This window comes from Lepidochelys kempii, chromosome 2 (assembly GCF_965140265.1).
Source record: "Lepidochelys kempii isolate rLepKem1 chromosome 2, rLepKem1.hap2, whole genome shotgun sequence".
NCBI classification, from domain to species: Eukaryota; Metazoa; Chordata; order Testudines; family Cheloniidae; genus Lepidochelys; species Lepidochelys kempii.
Window position 1 is genome coordinate 121,111,554 of NC_133257.1, and position 26,063 is coordinate 121,137,616.

Below are 26,063 nucleotides of genomic sequence, written 5' to 3' on the forward strand. Positions count from 1 at the left end.
TTGTGAAATGACCCATCCACCCGTCTTTATTCAAGCTTAAGTTAATTGCATCCAGTTTGCAAATTAATTCCAATTCAGCAGTCTCTCGTTGGAGTCTGTTTTTGAAGTTTTTTTGTTGAAGAATTGCCACTTTTAGGTCTGTAATCGAGTGACCAAAGAGACTGAAGTGTTCTCCGACTGGTTTTGAATGTTATAATTCTTGACATCTGATTTGTCAAGACTTTCCCAACTCCATTAGTGTCAGCAGCAGTCTTAGAACATTTGGCATTGCTGAACCGTTCTAAATCATCTTGATAATACCAAAGTATTTTTAAAACTTAAAAAGTTTCCATTTAATTTTTATATCTATGATCAGACCAGTCATTAGTTGCTGTCTTTAGGCATGATTTGCTTTTGCTGACTTAGACACGAGTTTGAAAGCAATTATGTACCCACTCCTGGCCTTAGAAGAGGAAGGAGTCAGAAGGTGCATGTGGCTGATTTACCATTGTTTTCTAATCACGATTTGCTACCAAGTAGTTAAGAGTAGTCTATGGATCCTAATTTGTAAGAGAGAACTAAAGAAGCAAATGCAAATGATGATTCCCCATGGTAAATGAAACTACATGTGTTTAAAGAGAATTCTGTGATTACAATAAGGTGCCGTTTTTATTTCTATCTTTTTTTATGTAAAGTTACATGCACATTAGGCAGCTGCCCATCCCATTAACAGAAAATTCACCTTGTTACTCACATCACTTTCCTGAACTCACAGCAAATTGGTATTTCAAGGTAAAATTACTGATTTGTCTCTAGCTGCAAGTTCAACCCTTTGACAGTTTTAAAATTTTCCATTTCCCCTTCAGAAGGAGTATATGGCACTCTCTCCATTTACATGTCACATTCTTTCAAAGGACACTGTCTACCTCAAAACTGGCACAGGCAGAACCTTTCACTGGTAGTGATACATTCTTGGGGAAGTGGAGATGTTACTTTTCATGAACAAATACACAAGTTGCAAATGAAGGAAGATCAATAAGACTGGGTACAAAACTAATTTGAAGCATTCGCTGTTAAGTAGGATGCCAGAAGCTCAAATTATTTCTACGTCAAGAATAAACCGATTTTAACAAAAGAGGCTGTGAAAATGGTGGCTATTGTATTGTGGTTCTGTTACAGCCAGTGTTCTGTCAATTAACACTGGAAGATCAGTAGTGTATCCAGAATAAAAGAAAGGAAAAGAAAAGGAAGTGCATCAAAATCAAGGAGAGAAAAGGTTAAATTCTTCTTTGGAGAAAAATCACCAGGGACAGCAATGACCTTGAAATGCTCATTTCTGGGTAATCTTTTCCATATTAGTAAAGGATTAAACAAGGTTAGTCTCTTTCACTCAGAAAAAGACTTTCTGTAGGTACTATACAGGACACTGTAAATGTTTCATTATGGCACCCACTAGACATTTAACAGACTAGTAGCAACAACAGATGCAACTCACACACTAAAACAGTGGTTTTCAAACTTTCTTTTGTGTCCCCTTTCACACAGCAAGCTTCAGAGTGTGACACCCCTTATAAATTAAAAATGGGGGAGAGGTAATTTAATTTAATGGGGACTCAGGGCTGTCAGCCCCACAGAGCTAACAGTTTGTGACCCCCACATAACCACCTTGGGACCCTTGAGAGGTCACAACCCCCAGTTTGAGAATCCCTGCACTAAAAAGTTGCAAATACCTCATAAATAAAAATATATAAAAATAAAATAACGATAGGCTACTCCAAAGCATTCCAAGACAGACACCAGCAGGATCAAAGGGGAGACTGCTGGTGGACAGAAAAGGAGGAACAAGTCAAAGACTGCTAGTTAGAGGCTTTGGGTGAGGAATAGTATGGAACTAAATGTTTCACCCCAAAGGCTTCTGACCAGAATTGAGAACAGCACTCAGCTATTTGGAATTTTTTAATCAGGTTCATACACATCATCAAATATATCAGCTAAAAATAAAATATTACTTTAAAACAATGTTTTGGTTCAGACACAAACCAACTGTGCTAGTCTTCTATTAGGGTTTCTTTTCAGGACATTTTGAAACCAATGTTATTTCAAATGGTGGACACACTAAGCCTCAAAAATTGGGGATAGTGTTGGCAATGCCAATTTAACCTCGTACTGCCACTTAAGGTTTAATTTTTCATTCAGTACGGAAACTGGTACAGTATTCAGCACCAAGTTAGTAGTATTTGCTATGATTTAAAGCAGTGCTCATATGTTATAACTAGTAATTGTTGAAATGCTGTAGGGGCTCTGGACTAAAATTATGAATAGAGATATAGTGCACACAATCACTAACCATTCAGAATTCTCAGTGATAAAAAGTTACTTACTTTGACATGGCTCTGAGCTCCCAAGTTGTAGATTTCAGTGGGTTTCACTTCATTAATTATCTTCACCAGGCAAGTACTGTCTGTGAGATCACCATAGTGCAGCTTCATGTCTTCAGATTTCAAGAAAATACAGTTAGACTAATGAAAGTTATATACTCAATTCTCAAAACAATATGGTGTCCTTAGTCAAGGTCCTATTTAAAAATATATACACTATTCAGGTAAGAAATTAAAAGAAAATTATCTAGATAATACATCATTTTTAAAAATATGATCTTCCTTACCAGAGTTGTAACCACCACCGTAGATTAAATTGGCAACATTTACATTACTTGCTTAATCTGTTGCACTTCATTCAACAAGGATATTTAAACCTCATCTGAGAAGCTTCACTTATTCTCACCCATTAGCACAAAACTGTTTAGTCTGGGTTTCCAACACTTACAGGGAACATTTAACAATACCTTTTACCGATTATTTTTGTTTTTAAATCAACATTGTCAAATTCAGATTTTAGCCACCACCATTAAAATGGCAGTGACTAAGATTTTCTAATGCAACTAGTAAATTTGGATCCTTGTTTTGAAAGACCAGCTCCTGACATCTTTGAGGGGCCTGTTCTTCGTGGAGAGCATACTTAGAGCTTTGTGAAAAATCAGGCCTCTATTACCGACAGCCAATTTAAATCAGTAATAACTTTTGAAAATCTTGGCTAGAATGTGTCTTCTGTTAACAAACCTAAGTAACTAAATGTTTTCCCCATATTTATAGCAGGAAATAAGTGCAGTATCTCACATACCACTGTCTGATAACTATTGGTGACTATCTTTTTTAATGCTGACTGCTATAGATTTTCAACAAAGTCTAAATTTGAAGGCTAAACTACTTGACCCTATCCCTTGAAAAGATTTACATTTTTATGCCTTCTTTCCAAAGTATCTTCTTCTCACAACTTTTGCAGTTACCAAATGTTTGTATAGAGATCTGCACCTTCAAAATATTTGTACAAAAAGTTAACTAAATTAATTCATTTCCTCACACTTCCCACCACAAAGATGGGGAAACTGGGGCTGAGAAATTAAGTGATTTCACCAAGACCATAAAGCCAAAGTCAAGCTATGATTAGAATTCAAGGGTTTATGTTCCAACTACTCAGCTCAGGCCACTAGAGCACACCATTTTCTTGGCTATTTATGACAATTATTTTTTCACCTATCCCCAGACATTTCATATACAACCCAGCATTATGTTGTACATCTGCAATTTTATAATCACAATGCCTTCTTGGAATACAATTAGAGATGAGTACCATTGACCTCTACTGAGGTCTATCCTTCACTCAGCATGGGTACTCGTAACAATGTCTTGTGCCAGGATAAGAAAAGAACAAAACATACTAACTTTGTCACCCCTTACTAATTTGTATCAAGGATGTAGGTCATAAATAATATTCTGCTAAGTTCTGTTCATGGCCAGCTACAAGAAAGCCAGTCAAAGCCATCCATAAGTGACAGCTCTTTATTTGATACTTTTTCAAGGCTTTACTTCTACTATTCTTCTTTGAAAACATAATACATAAAATATTCTAATGTTCAGTGGTAGCTATGGCCAATTTCCTCTCTACAGTATATGTCACAATGACAACTAGCATTAAATATACAATTGAGTCACACAGAGAAAGTGTTCTGGTTTGTTTTTACCGAACAAAACTATGTCGTACAAGATTTTGTGATCAAGTCAGTTTGCTTTCTTGTGTATTAAGCAGCTAAAGATGATTCTCAAACACCTGCAAAGAAGAAATGCTCACATCACTAAACTTTTCATAGGCTGAAAGTGTAGGTGATAATACAGTCAGACTCAGCACTGCTGACCTGAAAGCTTTAGGTTCTAAAAATGAAGCAACACTAAGGAAAGAGTAATTAAAAACAAAAAAACCCCACCACACCACAACAGGCAATGCACCATGTTTCATGACATTACTGACAAAAGTCTCATTTGTGGTCAGATATACTGGTCATGCAGCTGTATTTAGTCTTTCCTGATTTGGTTAGTTTCTAACAGATATGTGAAAAAGGAGGTATCAGCATGAGCCAACTCCTGTCAAAACAAAGAAATGGCCCACCTGTTGATCACTTTAGATAAGCTATTACCAGCAGGACAGTGGGGTGGGAGGAGGTATTGTTTCATGATTTCTGTGTGTATATAAAGTCTGCTGCAGTTTCCACGGTAAACATCTGATGAAGTGAGCTGTAGCTCACGAAAGCTCATGCTCAAATAAATTGGTTAGTCTCTAAGGTGCCACAAGTACTCCTTTTCTTTTTGCGAATACAGACTAACACGGCTGTTCCTCTGAAACCTGTCATATAAAACTTATCAACTTTATCCTTGTCCTCAAACTACAACCTGTAGAGAACTTCTCAAAATACAGTTTATTCATCATGGTAAATAGGTTTTAACATTTCTAGTACCAAAAATAGTGTACATGAATAGCTATTTTGTTAAAAATCAATCATGGACGGAGACTTTGTTTTTAATCTGCTAAAGCAAGACCCTGGACATTGAATTAACATAGATTATTTGCTGATGTTTTTGGTCTCCAGAGTTTGTTAAAGGGAACTGGAAACTGAATGGCTCCATTCCTTTGCTTCTGAGAGACCCCACAAGAGAACAGTGGGAGATTACTCATCTTGCCTGAAGGATCTCTCATGTTAGGTCCTACAGGGAACTAATTTTGTCATTCCTCCTCTTCAATGTGAATACGAGACTGCTAGGGGAGATAGTGAGATGGTATGGCATGCAGGGTCTTCAGTACGTGGACAACATTCAAGCTGCGTGTCTGTCTCATTAGAATCAACCAGTCAGATAAGAGACTCAGCATCTAGCCAAGGGTTCTCTAAATGAGAACTAGTTGGCTGAGACTCAGGCAGACAAGAAGGAGGTAATGCTTTTGGATTCAGAGCAGCAATCAGAAGAAATTACTCCTGGGGAAATTCTGCACCACTGTGTACACACAGAATTCATGCCCCCGCAGATTTTACACTTCCCGGGAGAAAAATTACTGGCGGGGAAGCAAAGGAAGAGGCCACATGCCCCTCCTCAGCAGCGCAGCCGCATTGTTTCAAGCACCCGGAGCAGCCGGTGGAGAGGTAGATCACTTTGATGGGGTGGGGTGGGGCGGGGCGGGGCTGGGGACACCCTGGCTGGTGGCTCCAATCTGCACCGGGCTGAGCTGGGCTGGGAGCACACTCCCTCTTCCCCTACACAGGGCGGTCAGAGCCGGGTGAGATCCGCCCTCAGAAACCTCCCGTGGTCCTGCACCCCACTCTTTTCCTGTCCCCTTCATTCCTCAGCTGCAGTAGGAGGGATTGCTGTATGTGCAGCTGCAGCTGAGGAGTGACCAAAGCCCCATTCATCCAGACACCACCCCCCCCAGGCCCTCCCTGCTGAGCCTCACCCCCCATACTCAAATTCCCCACCCTGCTTAGCCCCACCCCCCTACACCTGGACCATCCCAATGAGTCCCCTGCAGCCACATCCTCCCCCCTACACCCACTGAGCCCCAAGCACCATCTCCTGGACCCTCCAGCAGAGACCCCTTGCCCCACAGCCAGAACCCTCCCCAACGAGCCCTTGCATTCCCCCCACCGACACGCAGACTGCTCCACACAAACCTCTTACCCCGGTAACCCCCCCACACACACTTCGATCCTGCCAGGCTAAGCCTGTCTACCCAAAACTGGTGTGTCTGGCATGTTTCTGGGTCAGACTCAGCCCTTGCACTGTGTCAGGGTTGGGTGCAGCCTCACCGCGGAGTCTGTGTCCCGGACAGGATGGGGTGCAGGGTGATCTCCCACCTCTGTGTAGCCAGTGGCCTGTGCTCCCCATTGCCAGGCTGGAGCCTCCATATTTATTTATTGGCAAATAGAATTTGCAGAATTTTAAAATATTGTGCACAATTTTTTTTGGTCACAGAATTCCCTCAGGAGTAAGAAATGCAGAGATTATATGAGTTTCTTCCATGAAAGTTGGGAGACCACTGTTTATTAATCAGGTTTGCAAGTGAGGTGGGTGTGAGGAGGGAGCATAATGTTTGATCAGTAGCTGCCCCTGAGGTTCCAGATAGAGATGGTTAAGGTTGCACTTCTCTTTTTTTGCAGTTGGCAAAAAGGTTTTTTCCATACGCAGACCTTACTACACTTATCCATGGCTTGGGTCACCTGCATCACTGTAATACATTCTACATAAGCTATGCCTGAAGACTACTCAGAAATTTCAGCTATTAGAGAGAAAGCAGTGGTCTGCATACTGAGTGGAATTCCATGCAGGAAATGTAAATCTCACAGTAGTTTGGGTCCAGACTCCCATCTTGACCACCTCATTCCTCTTTACAATAGAGCAGCAATGTATACAGCTATGGTGAATGGACTGTTCGGGATAAAAATAGGAACTTTTTATCTGTGGAAAGGAGAAGTTTTATATATAATAGTTTAAAAGGAGAGACTTTATTTGGGACAGGGTTTATTTGTTCTGTATGCAGTTTTACAAAATATGCGAAGTGCATAGAACTTTCAACACAGTAATTTAAAATTTCTTTGTGTCTGACTTAGAAGTCTCCTTTAGAAAGCAATATGGAATCTATTTTTGGCATAGAGTCACAATCCAGCTTGGTTTATAAAATGTCACTACTTGCTTCTTGAGACACACACCCCTTGCAGTGTGCTTTTATTCAAACTGAAATCAGTTGTTCCTCTGAAGAATGCACAGGGAATACACAGCTTTTAGAAGTTGATGAGACTAGAGCTACTTGATTGCTTCTTTATTTCCTCCAGTACTGCCTGGAGACCTGTTTCAAAATAGTTGCCATGGAACAGACTTTCCTGAGATTCCAAGCCTAATTCTTCCACATCAGATTCAGATAGTTATCATTCAGATAGTTATCAACAGGTTATCTCAAGTGCTTATATACAAATGCACAAAGCCTTGGAAACAAGCAGGGAGAACTGGAGGTCCTGGTGATGTCAAGGAACTATGACGTGATCGGAATAACAGAGACTTGGTGGGATAACTCATATGACTGGAGTACTGTCATGGATGGTTATAAACTGTTCAGGAAGGACAGGCAGGGCAGAAAAGGTGGGGGAGTAGCACTGTATGTAAGGGAGCAGTATGACTGCTCAGAGCTCCGGTACGAAACTGCAGAAAAACCTGAGTGTCTCTGGATTAAGTTTAGAAGTGTGTGCAACAAGAGTGATGTAGTGGTGGGAGTCTGCTATAGACCACCGGACCAGGGGGATGAGGTGGATGAGGCTTTCTTCCGGCAGCTCACGGAAGCTACTAGATCGCATGCCCTGATTCTCATGGGTGACTTTAATTTTCCTGATATCTGCTGGGAGAGCAATACAGCGGTGCATAGACAATCCAGGAAGTTTTTGGAAAGCGTAGGGGACAATTTCCTGGCGCAAGTGCTAGAGGAGCCAACTAGGGGGGGTGCTTTTCTTGACCTGCTGCTCACAAACCGGGTAGAATTAGTGGGGGAAGCAAAAGTGGATGGGAATCTGGGAGGCAGTGACCATGAGTTGGTTGAGTTCAGGATCCTGACGCAGGGAACAAAGGTAAGCAGCAGGATACGGACCCTGGACTTCAGGAAAGCAGACTTCGACTCCCTCAGGGAACGGATGGCCAGGATCCCCTGGGGGACTAACTTGAAGGGGAAAGGAGTCCAGGAGAGCTGGCTGTATTTCAAGGAATCCCTGTTGAGGTTACAGGGACAAACCATCCCGATGAGTCGAAAGAATAGTAAATATGGCAGGCGACCAACTTGGCTTAATGGTGAAATCCTAGCGGATCTTAAACATAAAAAAGAAGCTTACAAGAAGTGGAAGGTTGGACATATGACCAGGGAAGAGTATAAAAATATTGCTCGGGCATGTAGGAATGTTATCAGGAGGGCCAAATCGCACCTGGAGCTGCAGCTAGCCAGAGATGTCAAGAGTAACAAGAAGGGTTTCTTCAGGTATGTTGGCAACAAGAAGAAAGCCAAGGAATGTGTGGGCCCCTTACTGAATGAGGGAGGCAACCTAGTGACAGAGGATGTGGAAAAAGCTAATGTACTCAATGCTTTTTTTGCCTCTGTTTTCACTAACAAGGTCAGCTCCCAGACTGCTGCGCTGGGCATCACAAAATGCGGAAGAGATGGCCAGCCCTCTGTGGAGATAGAGGCGGTTAGGGACTATTTAGAAAAGCTGGACGTGCACAAGTCCCTGGGGCCGGACGAGTTGCATCCGAGAGTGCTGAAGGAATTGGCGGCTGTGATTGCAGAGCCACTGGCCATTATCTTTGAAAACTCGTGGCGAACCGGGGAAGTCCCGGATGACTGGAAAAAGGCTAATGTAGTGCCAATCTTTAAAAAAGGGAAGAAGGAAGATCCTGGGAACTACAGGCCAGTCAGCCTCACCTCAGTCCCTGGAAAAATCATGGAGCAGGTCCTCAAAGAATCAATCCTGAAGCACTTGCATGAGAGGAAAGTGATCAGGAACAGCCAGCATGGATTCACCAAGGGAAGGTCATGCCTGACTAATCTAATCGCCTTTTATGATGAGATTACTGGTTCTGTGGATGAAGGGAAAGCAGTGGATGTATTGTTTCTTGACTTTAGCAAAGCTTTTGACACGGTCTCCCATAGTATTCTTGTCAGCAAGTTAAGGAAGTATGGGCTGGATGAATGCACTATAAGGTGGGTAGAAAGCTGGCTAAATTGTCGGGCTCAACGGGTAGTGATCAATGGCTCCATGTCTAGTTGGCAGCCGGTATCAAGTGGAGTGCCCCAAGGGTCGGTCCTGGGGCCGGTTTTATTCAATATCTTCATAAATGATCTGGAAGATGGTGTGGATTGCACTCTCAGCAAATTTGCGGATGATACTAAACTGGGAGGAGTGGTAGATACGCTGGAGGGGAGGGATAGGATACAGAAGGACCTAGACAAATTGGAAGATTGGGCCAAAAGGAATCTGATGAGGTTCAATAAGGATAAGTGCAGGGTCCTGCACTTAGGACGGAAGAACCCAATGCACAGCTACAGACTAGGGACCGAATGGCTAGGCAGCAGTTCTGCAGAAAAGGACCTAGGGGTGACAGTGGACGAGAAGCTGGATATGAGTCAGCAGTGTGCCCTTGTTGCCAAGAAGGCCAATGGCATTTTGGGATGTATAAGTAGGGGCATAGCGAGCAGATCGAGGGACGTGATCGTTCCCCTCTATTCGACATTGGTGAGGCCTCATCTGGAGTACTGTGTCCAGTTTTGGGCCCCACACTTCAAGAAGGATGTGGATAAATTGGAGAGAGTCCAGCGAAGGGCAACAAAAATGATTAGGGGACTGGAACACATGAGTTATGAGGAGAGGCTGAGGGAGCTGGGATTGTTTAGCCTGCAGAAGAGAAGAATGAGGGGGGATTTGATAGCTGCTTTCAACTACCTGAAAGGGGGTTCCAAAGAGGATGGCTCTAGACTGTTCTCAATGGTAGCAGATGACAGAACGAGGAGTAATGGTCTCAAGTTGCAGTGGGGGAGGTTTAGATTGGATATTAGGAAAAACTTTTTCACTAAGAGGGTGGTGAAACACTGGAATGCGTTACCTAGGGAGGTGGTAGAATCTCCTTCCTTAGAGGTTTTTAAGGTCAGGCTTGACAAAGCCCTGGCTGGGATGATTTAACTGGGAATTGGTCCTGCTTTGAGCAGGGGGTTGGACTAGATGACCTTCTGGGGTCCCTTCCAACCCTGATATTCTATGATTCTATTCCTCTATTAGAGAAAAATGATCAAGAAAGAATGTCAACATTAGTATTTGCTTTCTTTCTGGTGTTCTATACTTTTTTCAGTTTCCTTTCACGAGCTCAGGAGAGGTACCCAAAAAAGAATACTGTAGCTATTTATTTATTTTCTTGTGCTTCAGTTTACCATGTTAGCCATGATGTTTTAAACTGTAGTAGACCAAGTTCTAATACGGTCTTCGCTGGAAAAACTGGGAATAGCATTCCTCATAAAAATATACTAATTTATTTTATTGCTCTTCAGATGATCTTTTGCTATAGCAGCTAGACGATTATTTTCAAGTTTAAAATACAAAAGACAAGCCTTCCATAATGGGTAGCTTTGACCACCACTCGTCTTTTTTCAAATTGTGTAAGATAAAAACAAGCAAAAGTCAAACCAAATAAAAATACATCTTACATTATGTTCTGAGGCTTGATAGACTTGGGCTCTGTTAAACCATCCAAGCGAGCAAATTTCAAAGACAAAGGCCCTCAAATGAAAAAGTTCTCCTGTCAGATGTGATGATCTGATTGTTAAATGCCTAACAGAAAGGTGGGGAAGTTTGTTGCGAGGTCTACGTTAGAGAGAAATGGTTTCAGCTTTCTCACCAAACATAGGTGATAAAGAATACCATTAGCAATCTGAGAATCCAGGAGCAATGACAGAGGTAGCACCCTTCCAAGACCGAAGCACTGTGGCAAAAAACGGTGATACAACTTCAATAAAAGCAGTGACACATAAGTAGGTCCACACATTTATTTCTCTAAATGCTCAGCAAGAATTGCCATTGCCAGTGTCAGCAAGTACTGGTTCTGTCTTTGTGATGATTTGCGGAATCTGTCTTCATACAGCTTAAGAACTCTGTATGATTTTGGGAGTTCTTCATGTGCATCTGTATTAGACTGAATGTGGGGCTTGCTGACTTCTCTGGTGTCCTTCTACCACCATGTTAGACAAATTCCATGGGATGGCAACACAGGGCAAATAGGGGGTCACTATACCCAGATGGTGCTCTATTCAAATAGAAGCATCCTTGGACAGAGTTGGCTGCTACCAAGAAGAACCAGTTTGCCCAGAGGAGCTGGTAATTAAGGTCTGATCTACGCTTAAAACATCGGTCAACATAGCTATGACACTCAGTGGTGTGAAAAATCCACACCCCTGAGCACCGTATCTATGTGACCTAACCCATATTGTAGACACAACTAGGTCAACAGAAGAATGCTTCCATCTACCATCATTTGGGGAAATGGAGTTCCTGCACTGATCAAAAACCCTTCCGTCGCTGTAGCCTGCATCTACATTACGGGGTACCATAGCTATGCTGCTGTAGCACCTGCAGTGTAGACATACAATGGATCACTTGACAAAAGGGACTGGAGGTCATAAAAGAGAAGGTCTCAGTCACCATTTTGAGAAAAGAGCAGAAGTAGAGGAAACTGGGCAAAAGAGCAGAAGGGCACTGACAGCAAAGGTCAAAGGGGTAAGAGCATCCATGATTATGAAGAGAAGTCATGTACAGGAGGGGGAACCTAGACTGCTTCAAGGACTCTCTAAGCCAAATGAACTTTCTAAAGTGGTGATGAAAAGGAGACAGGAGAATGCAAGGCTGCACGTGTTATTTATGTGTGTGATAACATTCATGTTGAGTCACAGATAACCAGCTTTCATCCAGACCCCATATTTTGCCATGAGACAATGGAATCCAGATTTGAGCCTCACTAATGTATGGATAATACATCTTAAAACATCTCACTCTTCCTTAACAGCTTCAAATAGTCATTAAAAAGGAGGATCGAAAAAAGTGAAAAAGCAAAATCCACATGCAGCACACTTTTTTTGGACCAGACCTGTGCCGAGTCTCATAGGTCAAAAGAATCTACCCCAGTGCACCAACTGCAATTCTCTTGCTCCATTGAACCTTGATCTACTGTGTAGCTTGGAAGAACTCTTCATATTTTACTATATTTATCTGCTACTATCCTGCAAGCTACGGTGTGGCTGGGGCTTGCTGCAAGCTACGGTGTGGCTGGGGCTTGCTGCAAGCTACGGTGTGGCTGGGGCTTGCTGCAAGCTACGGTGTGGCTGGGGCTTGCTGCAAGCTACGGTGTGGCTGGGGCTTGCTGCAAGCTACGGTGTGGCTGGGGCTTGCTGCAAGCTACGGTGTGGCTGGGGCTTGCTGCAAGCTACGGTGTGGCTGGGGCTTGCTGCAAGCTACGGTGTGGCTGGGGCTTGCTGCAAGCTACGGTGTGGCTGGGGCTTGCTGGCTTGCTTTTTAAAAAAAAGCCCTAAAGGCAATGAGAAAGTAAAACTATTTCAGTGCTAGAGCGATATTCCATACAGAGTTGCATATAAGATGATCCTCCATTTTATTATGTAACTAAAAAGATAATTACCCTCAAAACTTGTTTTACTCCAGTGATGCTTCACATTGCCAGCCTCCTAAAGCTCTCTCAACCTCACGCAGCTTTTTGCATGTCTAGCCATTCACTTCTCTTTTTATTGATCATCTTGGTGTAAGAAAACTGCAACATCAAAATTTGTACTGAGTACAAGATGCCTCCCCACCCTCTCTCAATGAATTACTTTAAATATTTTTGTATATTCTTTCCAGCCAATTCATAAGTATAAAATTTTGCATCAAATTGAATCTGAAAACTGCTTTCATTTCTTACTGAGATAGAGCTTCTGATAGGAAGACAGACAAGAAGAATGGCTGGCTGATGAACAACAAATTTTACAACAGATCCCAAATCTCCACTGGGAAGAGACAACTTTATAGTGATTACAGGCTGGTATGCTTTAAATAAAGAGGATTTGTACATCGATAGGAGAAGATATACTATAAAACAAAATTTACTGCATGAAGAAATGTAGAATGAGAAACAACTATACAGACAACACCTTACTTCCTTCAACGTGAGCCTGCGGATTCTTGTAGAGATGCTCAATCCGGCCAGTGTTGAAAGAACTAGATCGGCGAACAATTCCATGCACCTGTAGTTTAAATGGGAATAGAAGGATACAAAAAGAAATGGGGCTTCTGTCATACCTTGATATTTAATTTAAAACAGCTCTTAGAACTTTTTTCCACAACAAATGCTGCAATTAACCCACACATCTGGTAAAATGTTCGGATACCATCAGTGAACTTTGATTTGGATTTTTTTGCATAAATAATTGGCTAAGAAAAATTGTTAGATAGCTCTAGTTCTGTCCACCGTTCACCCCATCCCTATCCAAAACACACAAGTGTATCAGGTACCATTGACAGGCAACTCTCTTCATTCCTGAATCGAAGACAAAGCACGTAGCAGCATAAATTTGTCAGTGACTTAGCACAGAGTACTTTATGTTCAGCTCTTTGGTGCTGCCTTCTTTAGTACGATATCCTAAATGTTTTATATCCTCTCCTGTTAATTCCAGTGCACAATTGCATTGTGCAGATATTTGATAAACACTTTCAATTACTCAGGAGTTGTGTGTGTTGAAAGTGCAAAAATAGACAGACAGAACAGGACCTAATTCCAAACTCTTGACTCAGTGTTCTGAGGTAGGAGAGGAGAACACGAGGGAGCTTAGACTTAAATGGACAAAGGTAACTTCCCTGAACTGACCATGATAAATGTCTAAAAAAAAATGATTAGCTGGAACAAGAATACATGCCTGGCTGACAAAGCCTGTTTGTGTCTAACACACTAGAGAAATTGTTCAAAAACTGATCCCATTTCCTCTTTCTGTAAAGCTAGCCTCCTCATTGCTGCCAAGGTTTGTGTCAGTTTAGGTCACCAAGTGCTCCTCGCGCAAGTGGAAGCTTCAACTTTAAACACCTGACTTTTTCCAGATATTTCTGAAGTTTTCCCGTCATAATTTGATGCAACTCGCTTGCTTGGGTTGGGCCATCTCTTCTCCTATCATCACACCCCCCTTCCCCCCGATTAATTTGTGGCCAACAGCCTTGAACAACCTGGACAACTTCTGGATGGCGACCGCTGGTTATACATGCAAAAGTCTCATTTTGTTTTGTCTAAAGCATACAAAAATTGACTAAACTATACACCTGAAGAACTGAACTGTATAACCTAGCCATACAGCTTTCAGAGTTTTAAAATGTTTTAATCTAACTAAATTCACAAGCTAATTTTTGAAAGCAGACCCTAATATTGTAGCCATATATTGTTACATTTGAAGTTTTTTCATGCCCAAAGACACTGATCTGAGTGTGCAAACTACATTTGCCATCCATCTTACCTAATTTGTCTACACGATGTAATTTGTGCTCAATTTTTTTTATTATTATTATTATTAAAAATCTGATATGGAAATATGGTGCGTACTGTTTTAAATGCCAAGTTGAAGGCCTCTGAAAATTTGAGCCTTGAGGTTTATTGTTTCCATTAGACCACACATTTCTGTAGTACTGTGAAGAAAATGTTCCACACTAAAAATCCACATTCTGCTGTGTTCTTTGTAGAACTTGTTTAAGAAGTTATTTTTGTAAGAATACAATTTTAGTAAAATGCGTAAAAAAATACATAGGCATAAAGACATTAAGATTTTGTTTTTATGAGGTTGCACAAAATGCTGGAAACTTTGTATTTACTAACTCAAAATGTTTTGTTTACAGGCACATCAACCACCTTTCCATTCTACCAGCAAAAAACTTTTCAAATTTTCTTTAAAGTAAATTGAAGTACTCTACGATTTCTAAAAAGAAAATATTCTGACTTCAAGTCCTGATTGATGAGGATATATCTTGATTATCTGAATTAAGCTATTCTGAAGTTCAAGTTTACATAAACCATAAAGCACTGCCAGCTCAAAGCTTGACGAAAGACTATTTGCCAAAGTTTTATGTGGCAGCTGAATGGCTATGACACCAACAGCTAACCACTGAAATGTGTTACGTGCAAATATCACAGAACTTGATGAAGTTCCAACAGATAAACAGATCAAGAGTGTCTTGCATCCAGCGATAAATGCAAACCTCATTTTTATCTTTTTCCCCTCCTCTCCCCCCCTTTTTTTTCCTGTGTGTACATACAAGAGAAAGAAAACCTCCCAAATGCTTAATCCATGACAGCTAATATTAGTGTAAGAACTGATGAAAGGTGTTCTGTCTGCTTGTGAGACAGGTGAAATGCAAACTTTGTGACAATGCCAAAATGTGTGCAAACTGGATTATCTAGTTATGAGTGAAGTTTAATGGATCTCTCTCAATAGGGACTGTTTTTTTTAAATTTGAGCTTATTTAAAAAAATAAGTGTTGTGGCTGATTTTACTGTTAGACTGAAAGAGACTTTTATAAACAAAGCTGAGTAAATTGTTAAGATTTCATGTGTTTTGAAAAAAGTACATTCATTCACTTTCCATTTTACTGAAAAGGAATATATTTTTTCCTGAAAGAAGTTGGTTCTACAGAAATCCCCAAGAAGAAAGTACTATAAAATGCACAGGTAAATTGGTTGAAGTAACCTTTGAAAACAATTTTAAAATACCTAGTTGAACTTGATATGATACACACTAGTGTGATTTCTGTAAAGGAAAATGTATTTAATTTGAATTCTTTGAATATTTCAACAAATTAAAGAGGAATGGGCTGGTGTGTGTTATTTGAACTTTCAAGAAGTCTTCAGCAAAGTCCCTCACATTAAGGAAATTAAGTAGTCACAGGGCAAGAGGTGATGTTATGGATTAGAAACTAGCTAATGGACAAAAAAATAAAAAACATAAAAGTGGGAATAAGTGGTCACCTTCCAAATCATGTCAAAAAGTATTGTGACCTAATATTCTTCACTAGGACTGGGGGTATTAAATCAATTCTCTGGTAAAAGAAAGGAGCAGCGATGTGAAAATGTTTGCCGATAATGCAAAATTACAGAAGACTGAGGAATTTCTGAGGGACCTAACAAAGGTAGGTGAATGGGCATCAAAGCAGAAGAATTATGTGCTGAGAAATGCAAGGTGTAACACACTGGAAGGAATACTCTGACCCATACTTGTCCATTACTGGAATTACTGGATACTTAGTTAACTGCAATCATCATAGAAGAGAGCTGACAATCATTGCTGAAAGCTCAATTAAAACTATTTCTCAAAGTATAGCAACAAACAAAATGCATATGGAATAACTCCCAGTATTACTTCCCGACTAGTATAATTCTGTTATATAAATCAATATTGAACAATCACCTGGGATATTGCATTCAGTTCTGGTTACTATCTCAAAAACGATATACCATAAATAGAAAGGGCTCAGAGACAAAAACAATTAGAATATTGAAAAGTCTGAAAGAATGAAGCTAGTTGGTTGAGAGGGAATGCTACAGATCACTAATCTGAGCTGAACCTTATGTTCCTAATTATAATGGATAACAATATTTAGATTGTAAAGAGCCTTGGGACAGGAACTGTGTCATTTATATTTTGTACAATATTGTGTATATTAATAGTTCTTACAAAATAATTATTAGTCTCTAATGATGAGGGAGAGTACAGAGGCTAAATCTATATATGAAAACAAAATGACTAAAAAACAAAGCAACAATTTGTAACAAAACACCACACCCCCCCCGGAACTGAAATTCCTAATTACCAGTACAGACTAGTGATTTCATACAAGACAATACTAAGATTCCCTACTTGGAAGCCTAGCACCATTTCTTATACCGGGATTTGATGAAGTTACATTAAATGAACATGGACAGAACTCACGTCTTGCTCACGTCCATTCCACGTCAGGTGACTCACAAACAGTTCCTCTGGAGGTGGGCAGAAGTTCATGGTCGTGTCTATTTTAACACTGCTCTGGCAAAGCCAGCAGCATCTCGGGCCTCATCTAGGCGATGACAGAGGGTCACGAAGGTATGGACAGACGCCCACGTTGCAGCCCTGTAGAGGTCCTGGATCAGAACATCGGTGAGAAAGAACGATGCCTGCGCTGTTATTGAGTGAGCTGTCACTAACTGTTGAGGTGTAGCCTTTGCCTGCTCGTAGCAGGAACAGATGCAGGAGGTGATCCAGAATAAAATTCTCTAAGATGATGACACCAGGAGACCCTTCATTCTGTCAGCCACTGCAATGAAAACTTGAGAAGACTTGTGGACGGACTTGGTTCACTCAAGGTAGAAAGCCAGGGCACGTCTGACATCCAAAGCATGCAGACGCCGCTCCTCGTTGGAATTGTGCAGCTTCGAGAATACAACTGGCAGGAAGATGTCCTGATTGACATGGAATTGTGATGCCAGCTTTGGCAGGAAGGCTGGGTGAGGGCACAGCTGGACCTTGTCCTTGTAGAAAACTGTATAGTGGGGTTCGGCAGTTAGAGCCTTAATCTCGCCAAAGAGATGGCTACAAGGACGACGATCTTCCATGACAGGTGCAGGAGAGAGCAGAATGCCAGGGGCTCGAAGGGAGGACCAGTGAGCGTAGACAGAACTAGGTTGAGGTCCCACTGGGGAACCGGATCATGGACCTGCGGGAAGAGCCTTTCCAGGCCCTTAAGAAGTCTGATCATCATTACATGTGAGAAGACTTATCTGGATGGGAGGATGGAAGGCCAAAATAGCTACCAGGTGCACCTTGATCGATGAGAATGCCATCCCTTGGTGCTTTAGATGTATTCCAGGACGGATTGTAAAGATGACTGAGAAACAACCACTAGTATAACCACTTGCCAATGCAAGAGGATGTTCCAGCACCGTCAATGGTGGTAAGGAGGAACTGAAGGGGGCAGTGGCAGCACCCCTTTTATCGACGCATAGGTGCGCTACTCCAGAGGGTGCTAGAACCAGCCCCCTTTGGATTCCACTGGGGGAAAAACTTCCAGCACCAGTGCATGTGGCAATCACACACACCTGACATAGAACGACCATGAGCAAGTACTCAAAGAAGAATTACATTAATCTGAATGGAGAGAATCTGGTACAACGCCAGAAACACTGAAGCAAGAAAGCACCACTCCAAAAACAAGCATGCATAAAAAAATGGCATGCTTAAATCACAGTTGAGAACATTAGACTTGTAAAAGTTAGAATTGTCTAAGATCAGCTATATGTGAGACCCCTATCTGTATTTTCGAAAAGCACTGGTACAATGCTAAAGCATTATCTACCAGCATCTCCCATAGAAACACACATTTGGTTTTATTTTCTATGTACTGAAGCAAAGGGCATTCCCCCATGCATTGCTGTCCTATCCTTGAAGCCCTGCATCTCAGCTAATATCCCCTTCACAGACAATAACTGGATGGAACCCCCTATACACCCTATCTATGCCTATTTCTTAATTGGCCAGAGTGATTACAGTTGAGAGATTCTAGGTAATTCCTGCCCTAAAGGAGCAGCGAGCACAAGCTTGCACAGCATTCTAAGTCTTTAACAATAAACTGGCACCAGGAATCATACCCAAGTATCCCACATGGCCATATATGGCACTGCCATTAAGGCCAAGATCCAATAAAGCACTTCAGCACTTGCAAAAGTTTAAGTACACAAGTAATCAAGCCCATTGACGTCAATGTCACTATTCATGTGTTGAAAGGTATGCACGTGCAAGTGCTTATTAGGTCCTGAATCAGTAACAAATATGTTTTTAAAGGACTTTATACTGTAAATAAGAATGCTACCATCCTTAATTTCAGCTCATGCCATTGTACTTCTCCCCACCCTTCCACTTTCAACATCATGAACGAAGATTGGAACATCAAAGTAAATTTCCTTATTCATGTGCTTGAAGGGAACCCATTTCCATTACAACCAAATATCAGCTTATCTGTCTGAATGTGTATGAGGTGACATTGTTTTTGACACAATAGGTCAGGTGACAGCAACTATTATCCAAATAGTTATAATAAATATTAGAAAGTTTAAAACTATAGATATAGCATACCAAATTTTAGCCAATGATAGAATATTAACAATTGCCATTTACATTACATGTTTCAGTTTCAAATCCCCTTATAAATAGTAAGTTAATTTTCCTGACACATTAAAAAATTAGTTTGGCCAATTTGGCCAACGTTACTGAGGGCCAGAAAGAAAATATGCATTTTCACCAGGTTTGTTTTTTTTTTTAAGACCTACAGGACGATAAAGACTTCAGTCCTACCAGAAGAGATTTCTTCTTCATATGGCATCTCCAATTCTGTTTATGCACGATGGGATTAAAAACAAAAAAAACCCCAAAGACAGCAATAACATCTTTCAATGGGTGTTTAATACTAGTGTATTTATTAAATTGTGTTGGAAATTAGTTTGCCTTTGTAATCACACCGCAGAATACAGAAAGAGCCATGCCCACAATAGGATGATCAGAAATATGCCACCTACAAGCTTTAGTTTAACAGTTTCTGTATGGTTAGAGATGTTTTCATCCAAAAATGGTGTCAGAATACTATACTATGAACCACTTAGGTAGGACAGTTTTCAGCACAGATAATTTAGCACTCAGATACTGTGATGAAGTACCTATGCAGATAAGAAGGATATTTACTCTCAATGGAAGTTCTTTGAGATGCGTGGCCCCTATCTGTATTCCACATGCTGGTACACATCAGTGCCACATGCCCGAGCCCAGAAATTCTCACAAGCAGTACCTGTTGGCTCACACATGTGCACCCATGCACACCCTGACCACAGATCCAACAGGATCTGAAGCAGAGGGGATGGAGGGCAGGAAGTGGAAGATAGGGACCACACATCTTGAAGAATTTCCAGTCACAGTAAGCAACCTCCATTTCTTCAAGTGCTGGTCTCTATCTGTATTCCACACATGGGTGATTGACAAGCAAGGCCTTAGACTACAAGTGGGTGCAAGGAAGCCAGCAACAAAAATGCATGAACTAAGCAGAATAAAAACTATTTACAATTATATTGACAAGTTCTAGAAAGAAGCTGAAGGAAGAGAGGACACAGGATTCCGACTAGACCATGCAGCAGTAAGAAGGAACTGGAGAACCGTCAACCAGCACTGGTTCTTATACCCTCACTCAGGAGCATAAGGAGACCTATTGCACATATGCAGGCTAACGGGCACTGTTTGTGAGAATTTCTGTACTCGGGCACATAGTGCACATGCATACCCACATGTGGAATACACATGGGGCCAGCACTCAAAAAAGAAGTTAGAATGGGGGTCTCAAAAAAAAAAAACCAAAAAAAACCCACTTTCTACACTACTCAGAGAAGTGTGCTAAAAACCTGGTGGAAACAATCATGTTTAAATGTGGTTATAGCCTGCACAGTTCTGGTACCAGTGTGAACAGGGCCAGACTGCACAATTTTATCTGTAAGAAATGTAGGAGGGAATGCCGAAGCTGCCTACACTAAAAAAGTGTAGAGTTCTTTTCCGTTTGGGAAAGGGAAGCAAACAGAGAAAACTATTAACTGCCAACATACACAACAGTGAAAATCACTATTGTAGAAACTACACAGGTCTCCTTGTCCCAGAATTTGAATTATTCCTAGCAGATGTTGCTCCAAAAAAGAAGGGACAGAAAGAACAGAGTACTATGAAAGAATGTAAAAGATGCATAAACACTCAGGACAGGTGAAGAACCACCAAGTTGGTAGAGATGGTAGAATTAACTAGGAGTGACAAGATGAAATGAAGAAAAAAATTTAGGATGCATATATCAAGAAAAAAGTTTTCTTATGGGGAGTTCTGTTAAGCTGTGCAATAATTCCCAAAGGAAAGTAGTGGAAGCCCAGTCTCCCTAGACACTTAACATTAGACTGAATTAAAAAAAAAAGAAGAGAAAATAAAACAATACTGCATTACTAGGGAATGGGCCACAAGTTAATAAGCGTTCTTTTTCTCTCTTTGTTGTATGATTAAGACTATGGGACAGCCTTTCACTACTGAGCAGGCATACACCTGTGTATCGTAGGATACGGTAACTGTGTGACCTTTGCATTGCTGACATCAAAAAGAACATTACTGCTGTATAATCCCTGGGATAGGCATGTGACAAAAAAAAAAAAAAAGATATTTATTTTCCTTGTACTTAAGCCTATCAAAGTCCAAGTCACTTCACAGCTTACATTAGAGTCCAAACTCAAGGACAAAAGATGCAAAATGACAAGTCTCACGCATTTGGTTGCATCAAGGTTAGTAAACAAGGCTCAGATTCTTAGCACAGAAGTCATAAATCTGAGAAAGTTAAAAAACCAACCCTGCACAATACTACACTCCAGTCTAAACCTCCATAAAGAACCCAGAATGCCTATTAGAAAGCAACCTCCGGATTTAAATTTTCAGTATGAGCCTGCCATGGATTAGCAAGGTTTTTATTGCTTAGTGCAATTTCAAAATTAAAAGTTATTTCACTGGGAGTAGTTTTTTTTTTTTTGTTGTTTTTTAAATGTGGTGCATTACATCATAAATTATTCCCTAATTCTTTTGGCTTTCACAAGTTGCCGCTTATCTAAGTTAGCGGGAAGCATGCAAAGCAGATATACCCAGAGGAGGAGAGAGAATCCACCAGTGGACACTAGATGATAAATAGTACAATAAGCTGGCAAGATTACAGGCTAGGCTGCACATTCTTTACTAGAGTTTTGATTTGTTATCTAGGGCTGAGTGGAAAACATACGCAAAGGAGGACAGCAGCAAAGGAAGCTAGAGGTTGCTGTATCCAAGTGTTTCCATCAGCCTGCAGTCGGTCATTGAGTCACTCACCTCATAGCCCTTTTCCAGCAGGAACTCAGCCAAGTACGAGCCATCCTGGGAAAAGAAAGAGATAGGAAAAAGTTAGAAACAGTGACTGGGCATGGAAGATTTAGATTCACTATGGTCTTTAAAATATTTTGAATCTGAATCTACTGGATCAAAGCATATATTTCATTTAAAACAACAACTAAAGGGCACCCAATTTTTAAGTTTAACTAGCAGTATGGTTTAAGATAACCCATCAGCAGTAACTTAGAAACTTCTGTCCCTCCTCTCCTTAAGCCTTACACCGAACTCCAATTTAATGCCTTGAGGAGAAGGAGGTGTTTCGCTGTGTACATCAGAATTGGACTATTTCAGAGATCAGGAGGAGGAAGAAAAAAATAAAAAAATCGGTGGGGCCATCAGAGAGAATACTGACCGCAGACACTGCATGTTCTTTTACCAATTGACTTCTGTCTTAAGCACCACTGATCATTCCATATAATATTAATGCTTCCATGTCTGTGACAGAACATGGACTAGGCCTTTTATTTTAATTCTATTTACTTCATTTGTTTGGTTTCTCAAAATGCCTTTATCAAGACCTATATTCCAATGTACAAACATGAATGTAAAAACTATATTTGTGGTGTGCATGTTGCTGGGTTTCCTGATTTTGCCTTTTTTTTTGGGGGGGGGGGGGGGAGGGTTAATTTCATCTTGTTCATCACCACTGATAGGATTACCACTAATTATAAATCATTGTATTACACTTATCAATGTATTAAATCTGGCATTATTGCAATGATAGAAAAATGTCTCTATAAACAATATAAAAGCCACATAGAAAATTAACTGGGCATCCATTCCCTGCAAATTTCCCTTCTTCCTATTGTTATTCTCACATTCATTATTTGTTTAAGATGACAATGAATCACACCCCAATCATGCAAAAATGTATGTGGGTATTGAACTTTACATATACAAATTGTTCTACTGAAGTCAATTAACCTGCTGTAGTGATTCCTTAAAGGAAATGGGACTACTCACACACAAAGTTTACAATGTGCATACGTCTTTGCAGGGTAAGGCCAAAGACACTATCTACAGTAAAGTGAACACATACATTCATTTAGTCCCATTTTTAAAGACATTTTCAGTCCAGCAAATTGTGCTACTTGATCTTTCATTTAATGACAGCCTGGAGGAGGGTGAAAAATAGTAAGTAAACCTTGTTGCTGAATTTGGAACTTGAGATGCACTAGGAGGCTCTAAAATGACAGGGTTGCCAGTAGAGAGTGTTTACTATATTGATGCTGAAGTTGTGCATAAATCCATGCAAAATGACAGGGTGTGGTATACAAGGGACACATTTTGTGGTTTATTTAGAACTCCAGCAGCTTTTCTTATGACTCTGTGACCTAAATATTCTGTTTTATAGGCTTTTATAGACCAGTGTGGAGAGAGAGGAAAAAATAAAAAGACTCTTGGCATATACATAATTTCTCCTACTATATACATGATATACATGCATTCAGCTTTTAAATGCTCAGAGTCAGACAAAAATCAGATTATGATGCTGGTTAATTTGGAACATGACAAGCCAGATCTGCCATGCCACCAACGGAAATGTTGGAATAATCTGTGGTTCCATAAATCAAAGGACAAAGAATAAGACTCAACAGAAAAAGCATTCACAATATAAAATTTACAGTAGAAAAGTCCTGGGAAGTATGAGAGGTTTTTTAGAAGCAAGCAGACCTGTAATTTACACATTTTTTAATTCCCCTAAGATGAAAAAATAAAAAAAGTGCTCAATGTTCTGCCTTGGCTGCATAACCTGTTAAAAAAGGCAGAGGTGAGAGTGCCAGAGACCCAGAGAGAGAGCGTGAGCCTAGGGGCTTGGAGGGAGGGTAGGGGGAGAAAGGGAGTGCTGTGATTTAGAAAGTTGATGTGAAACAGACCTAACCAGGATTGAACCCTGTCAGTAAGGTCTTGTTCTTCTCACCCGGGCTGTTTCTCAAACTTTCCAACCACACTGGAACATTCTGAACCAGCAGTGGCATTCACTTCCTTTGCACTTCCTTTCCAGGTCTATCAAGTGATAGGGCATGGTTTTACAATGAGTGGGAAACAGGGAGCAAGTGCAAATGCTACTGGTTTCTGGCTTTAACACAGCACAGCTGATTTACTGTCTGGTAATCTCACACAATGCAGATTGATGTGGTCCTGCTCTGAGATATAGTATCACAGTTAGTCCTAGAGTTTCTCATTACCCTCCCCCCGCTACCCACCCCCTTTTTATTTCAGTGTGGTAGCTGTCAATGAATGCTGTAATCAGAACAGTGATTAAACTGACATAAGTTTACAACTTCTAGGTACAGTAAAGTTTCAATCTTTCTTAATGAGATTGAGGAGCAAAGGATATTAAATGGCTGAACAAAAGCGGATACCTTCCACTCCACAAACAATTACTAAAAATTTGGGAGCTCTATTTACTGAAAAAAATGAAGGGAATATTTAAGGAAATGTATAACTATACTAGATTGGTTTTTCAGTCTGTTTTCAGCTTTTGCTTTCTTTGAGTCACATGCCCCCCAGCCATTCCATTCCATCCATTCTTAACACGCATTAGTCTAGAAGTGGTGTGGAACAATACGAAGATGACGACTCATGCAAGAAACTAAGTAAGGCCTGGGGTTTTCTTCCCCCAACTTAAACTATTTATAGGGCAATCCTGATCCTAATTCTTAATACTCAAATGTGGGGACTAGCCACTTCTGGTAAGTGGAAATCAGATACAGAGCGTTTAGTCTAGATCTGTTCAAACCAAAATCCAGGTGAAGATTAAACAAAAGTTATTGATGTCCGTCTTTGCTGTCAGATCACTGCACTTTTGTCCTAGTGAACTTCTGGCCATCTTGTAACTGACACCAGATTTAAGTATTTTAAGCCAAAAAGCCCCAAGACCATACTCATAAAGGAGGGCATTAAAGTTCAGAAGAGGATACACAGTGTCAAGTGTTGGAAAGCTTGTTTTGCCAATGTCTCTTGCAGATAAAGGACTTTCATTTCCAGTGTGAATCTTTCTGTAGCAATATGCATGAGCACTTATCGCACTTAAAAGCCACCTGCAAAAAACAGCTTCACTTTACTTGGAAACTATCCCAAATGTGAAAAAAAAAATGTTTTATTGGTGATGTGCTCTTTTCTTTGTTTTAGAGACACTTAAGTTCTCTGGTTTAATTACTGTATTTTTAAATGTAAAGCACACTAATGAAGTATGATGCATTTTGATATTTTGTTGAACAATATCAAGACTGGAAGTATGATGCCCCATGTCCATGAACAGAGCAACCATTTTAATAGCACAGGCTGGGTTGAAGAAATTGCTTTTAATAAGGTTATAACAAGGTTTGGCCCTGGACAAACAAGCCAGATCAAGATTAGCTTTAGCCCGATGTGGTCAAAACCAAGTTTAACTGCTTTGGCTTAGTAGGTGATGCCTTATCTGCATACTGTAATATATTGGGCTTGGTTTCAGAGTGGCAGCCGTGTTACTCTATCAACAAAAAGAACAAGTACTACTTGTGGCACCTTAGAGACTAACAAATTTATCTGGCCATAAGCTTTTGTGGGCTAAAGCCCACTTCATCAAATGCATGCAGTGGAAAATACAGTAGGAAGACACACACACACAGAATGAAAAAATGGGTGTTGCCATACCAACTCTAACGAGACTAATCAATTCAGGTGGTCTATTATCAGCAGGAGAGAAAAAAACTTCTGTAGTGATAATCAGGATGGCCCATTTAGACAGTTGACAAGGTGGTGAGTAACAGCAGGGGGAAAATTAGCATGGGGAAATAGTTTTTACTTTGTGTAATGATCCATCCACTCCCACAAGCCCTCTACGCCTGTTGGGTGTCTGTCTACTATATTTTCCACTGCATGCATCTGATGAAGTGGGCTTTAGCCCACGAAAGCTTATGCCCAAATAAATTTGTTTGTCTCTTCTTACTCTGTTCTTTTTTCTGAAACCAGTCCTGAATTTCCTGCAAGGAAAATACAATAGGAAGATATATAATTAGTGCTCATATAGTTACATATAGCTGCAAGTTACCAAAATAACCCTCTTTCAAAAAAGTCTGAAAGTAATACAGTAAAATGTTATTTCTGCTGAAAAATACATACTTCCAATAATTTCTGATGACTTATGGAGGAAACAGGTATTTTTTGTA

At 40.5% G+C, this 26,063-nt stretch overlaps 1 protein-coding gene across 3 annotated transcripts in view; it reads right to left on the reverse strand.

The window, feature by feature from the left end:
- Nucleotides 1–26,063, reverse strand: part of GMDS (GDP-mannose 4,6-dehydratase) — a 550,304-nt gene that overhangs the window by 430,854 nt on the left and 93,387 nt on the right. For all 3 annotated transcript variants that reach the window (XM_073332192.1, XM_073332194.1, XM_073332193.1), the window contains exons 2-4: nt 21,850–21,894; nt 13,080–13,167; nt 2,361–2,470 (exon numbers count right to left, since the gene is read on the reverse strand). In XM_073332192.1, coding sequence (XP_073188293.1) covers nt 2,361–2,470; nt 13,080–13,167; nt 21,850–21,894 — 243 coding nt within the window. The remainder of the gene's footprint in view (nt 1–2,360; nt 2,471–13,079; nt 13,168–21,849; nt 21,895–26,063) is intronic.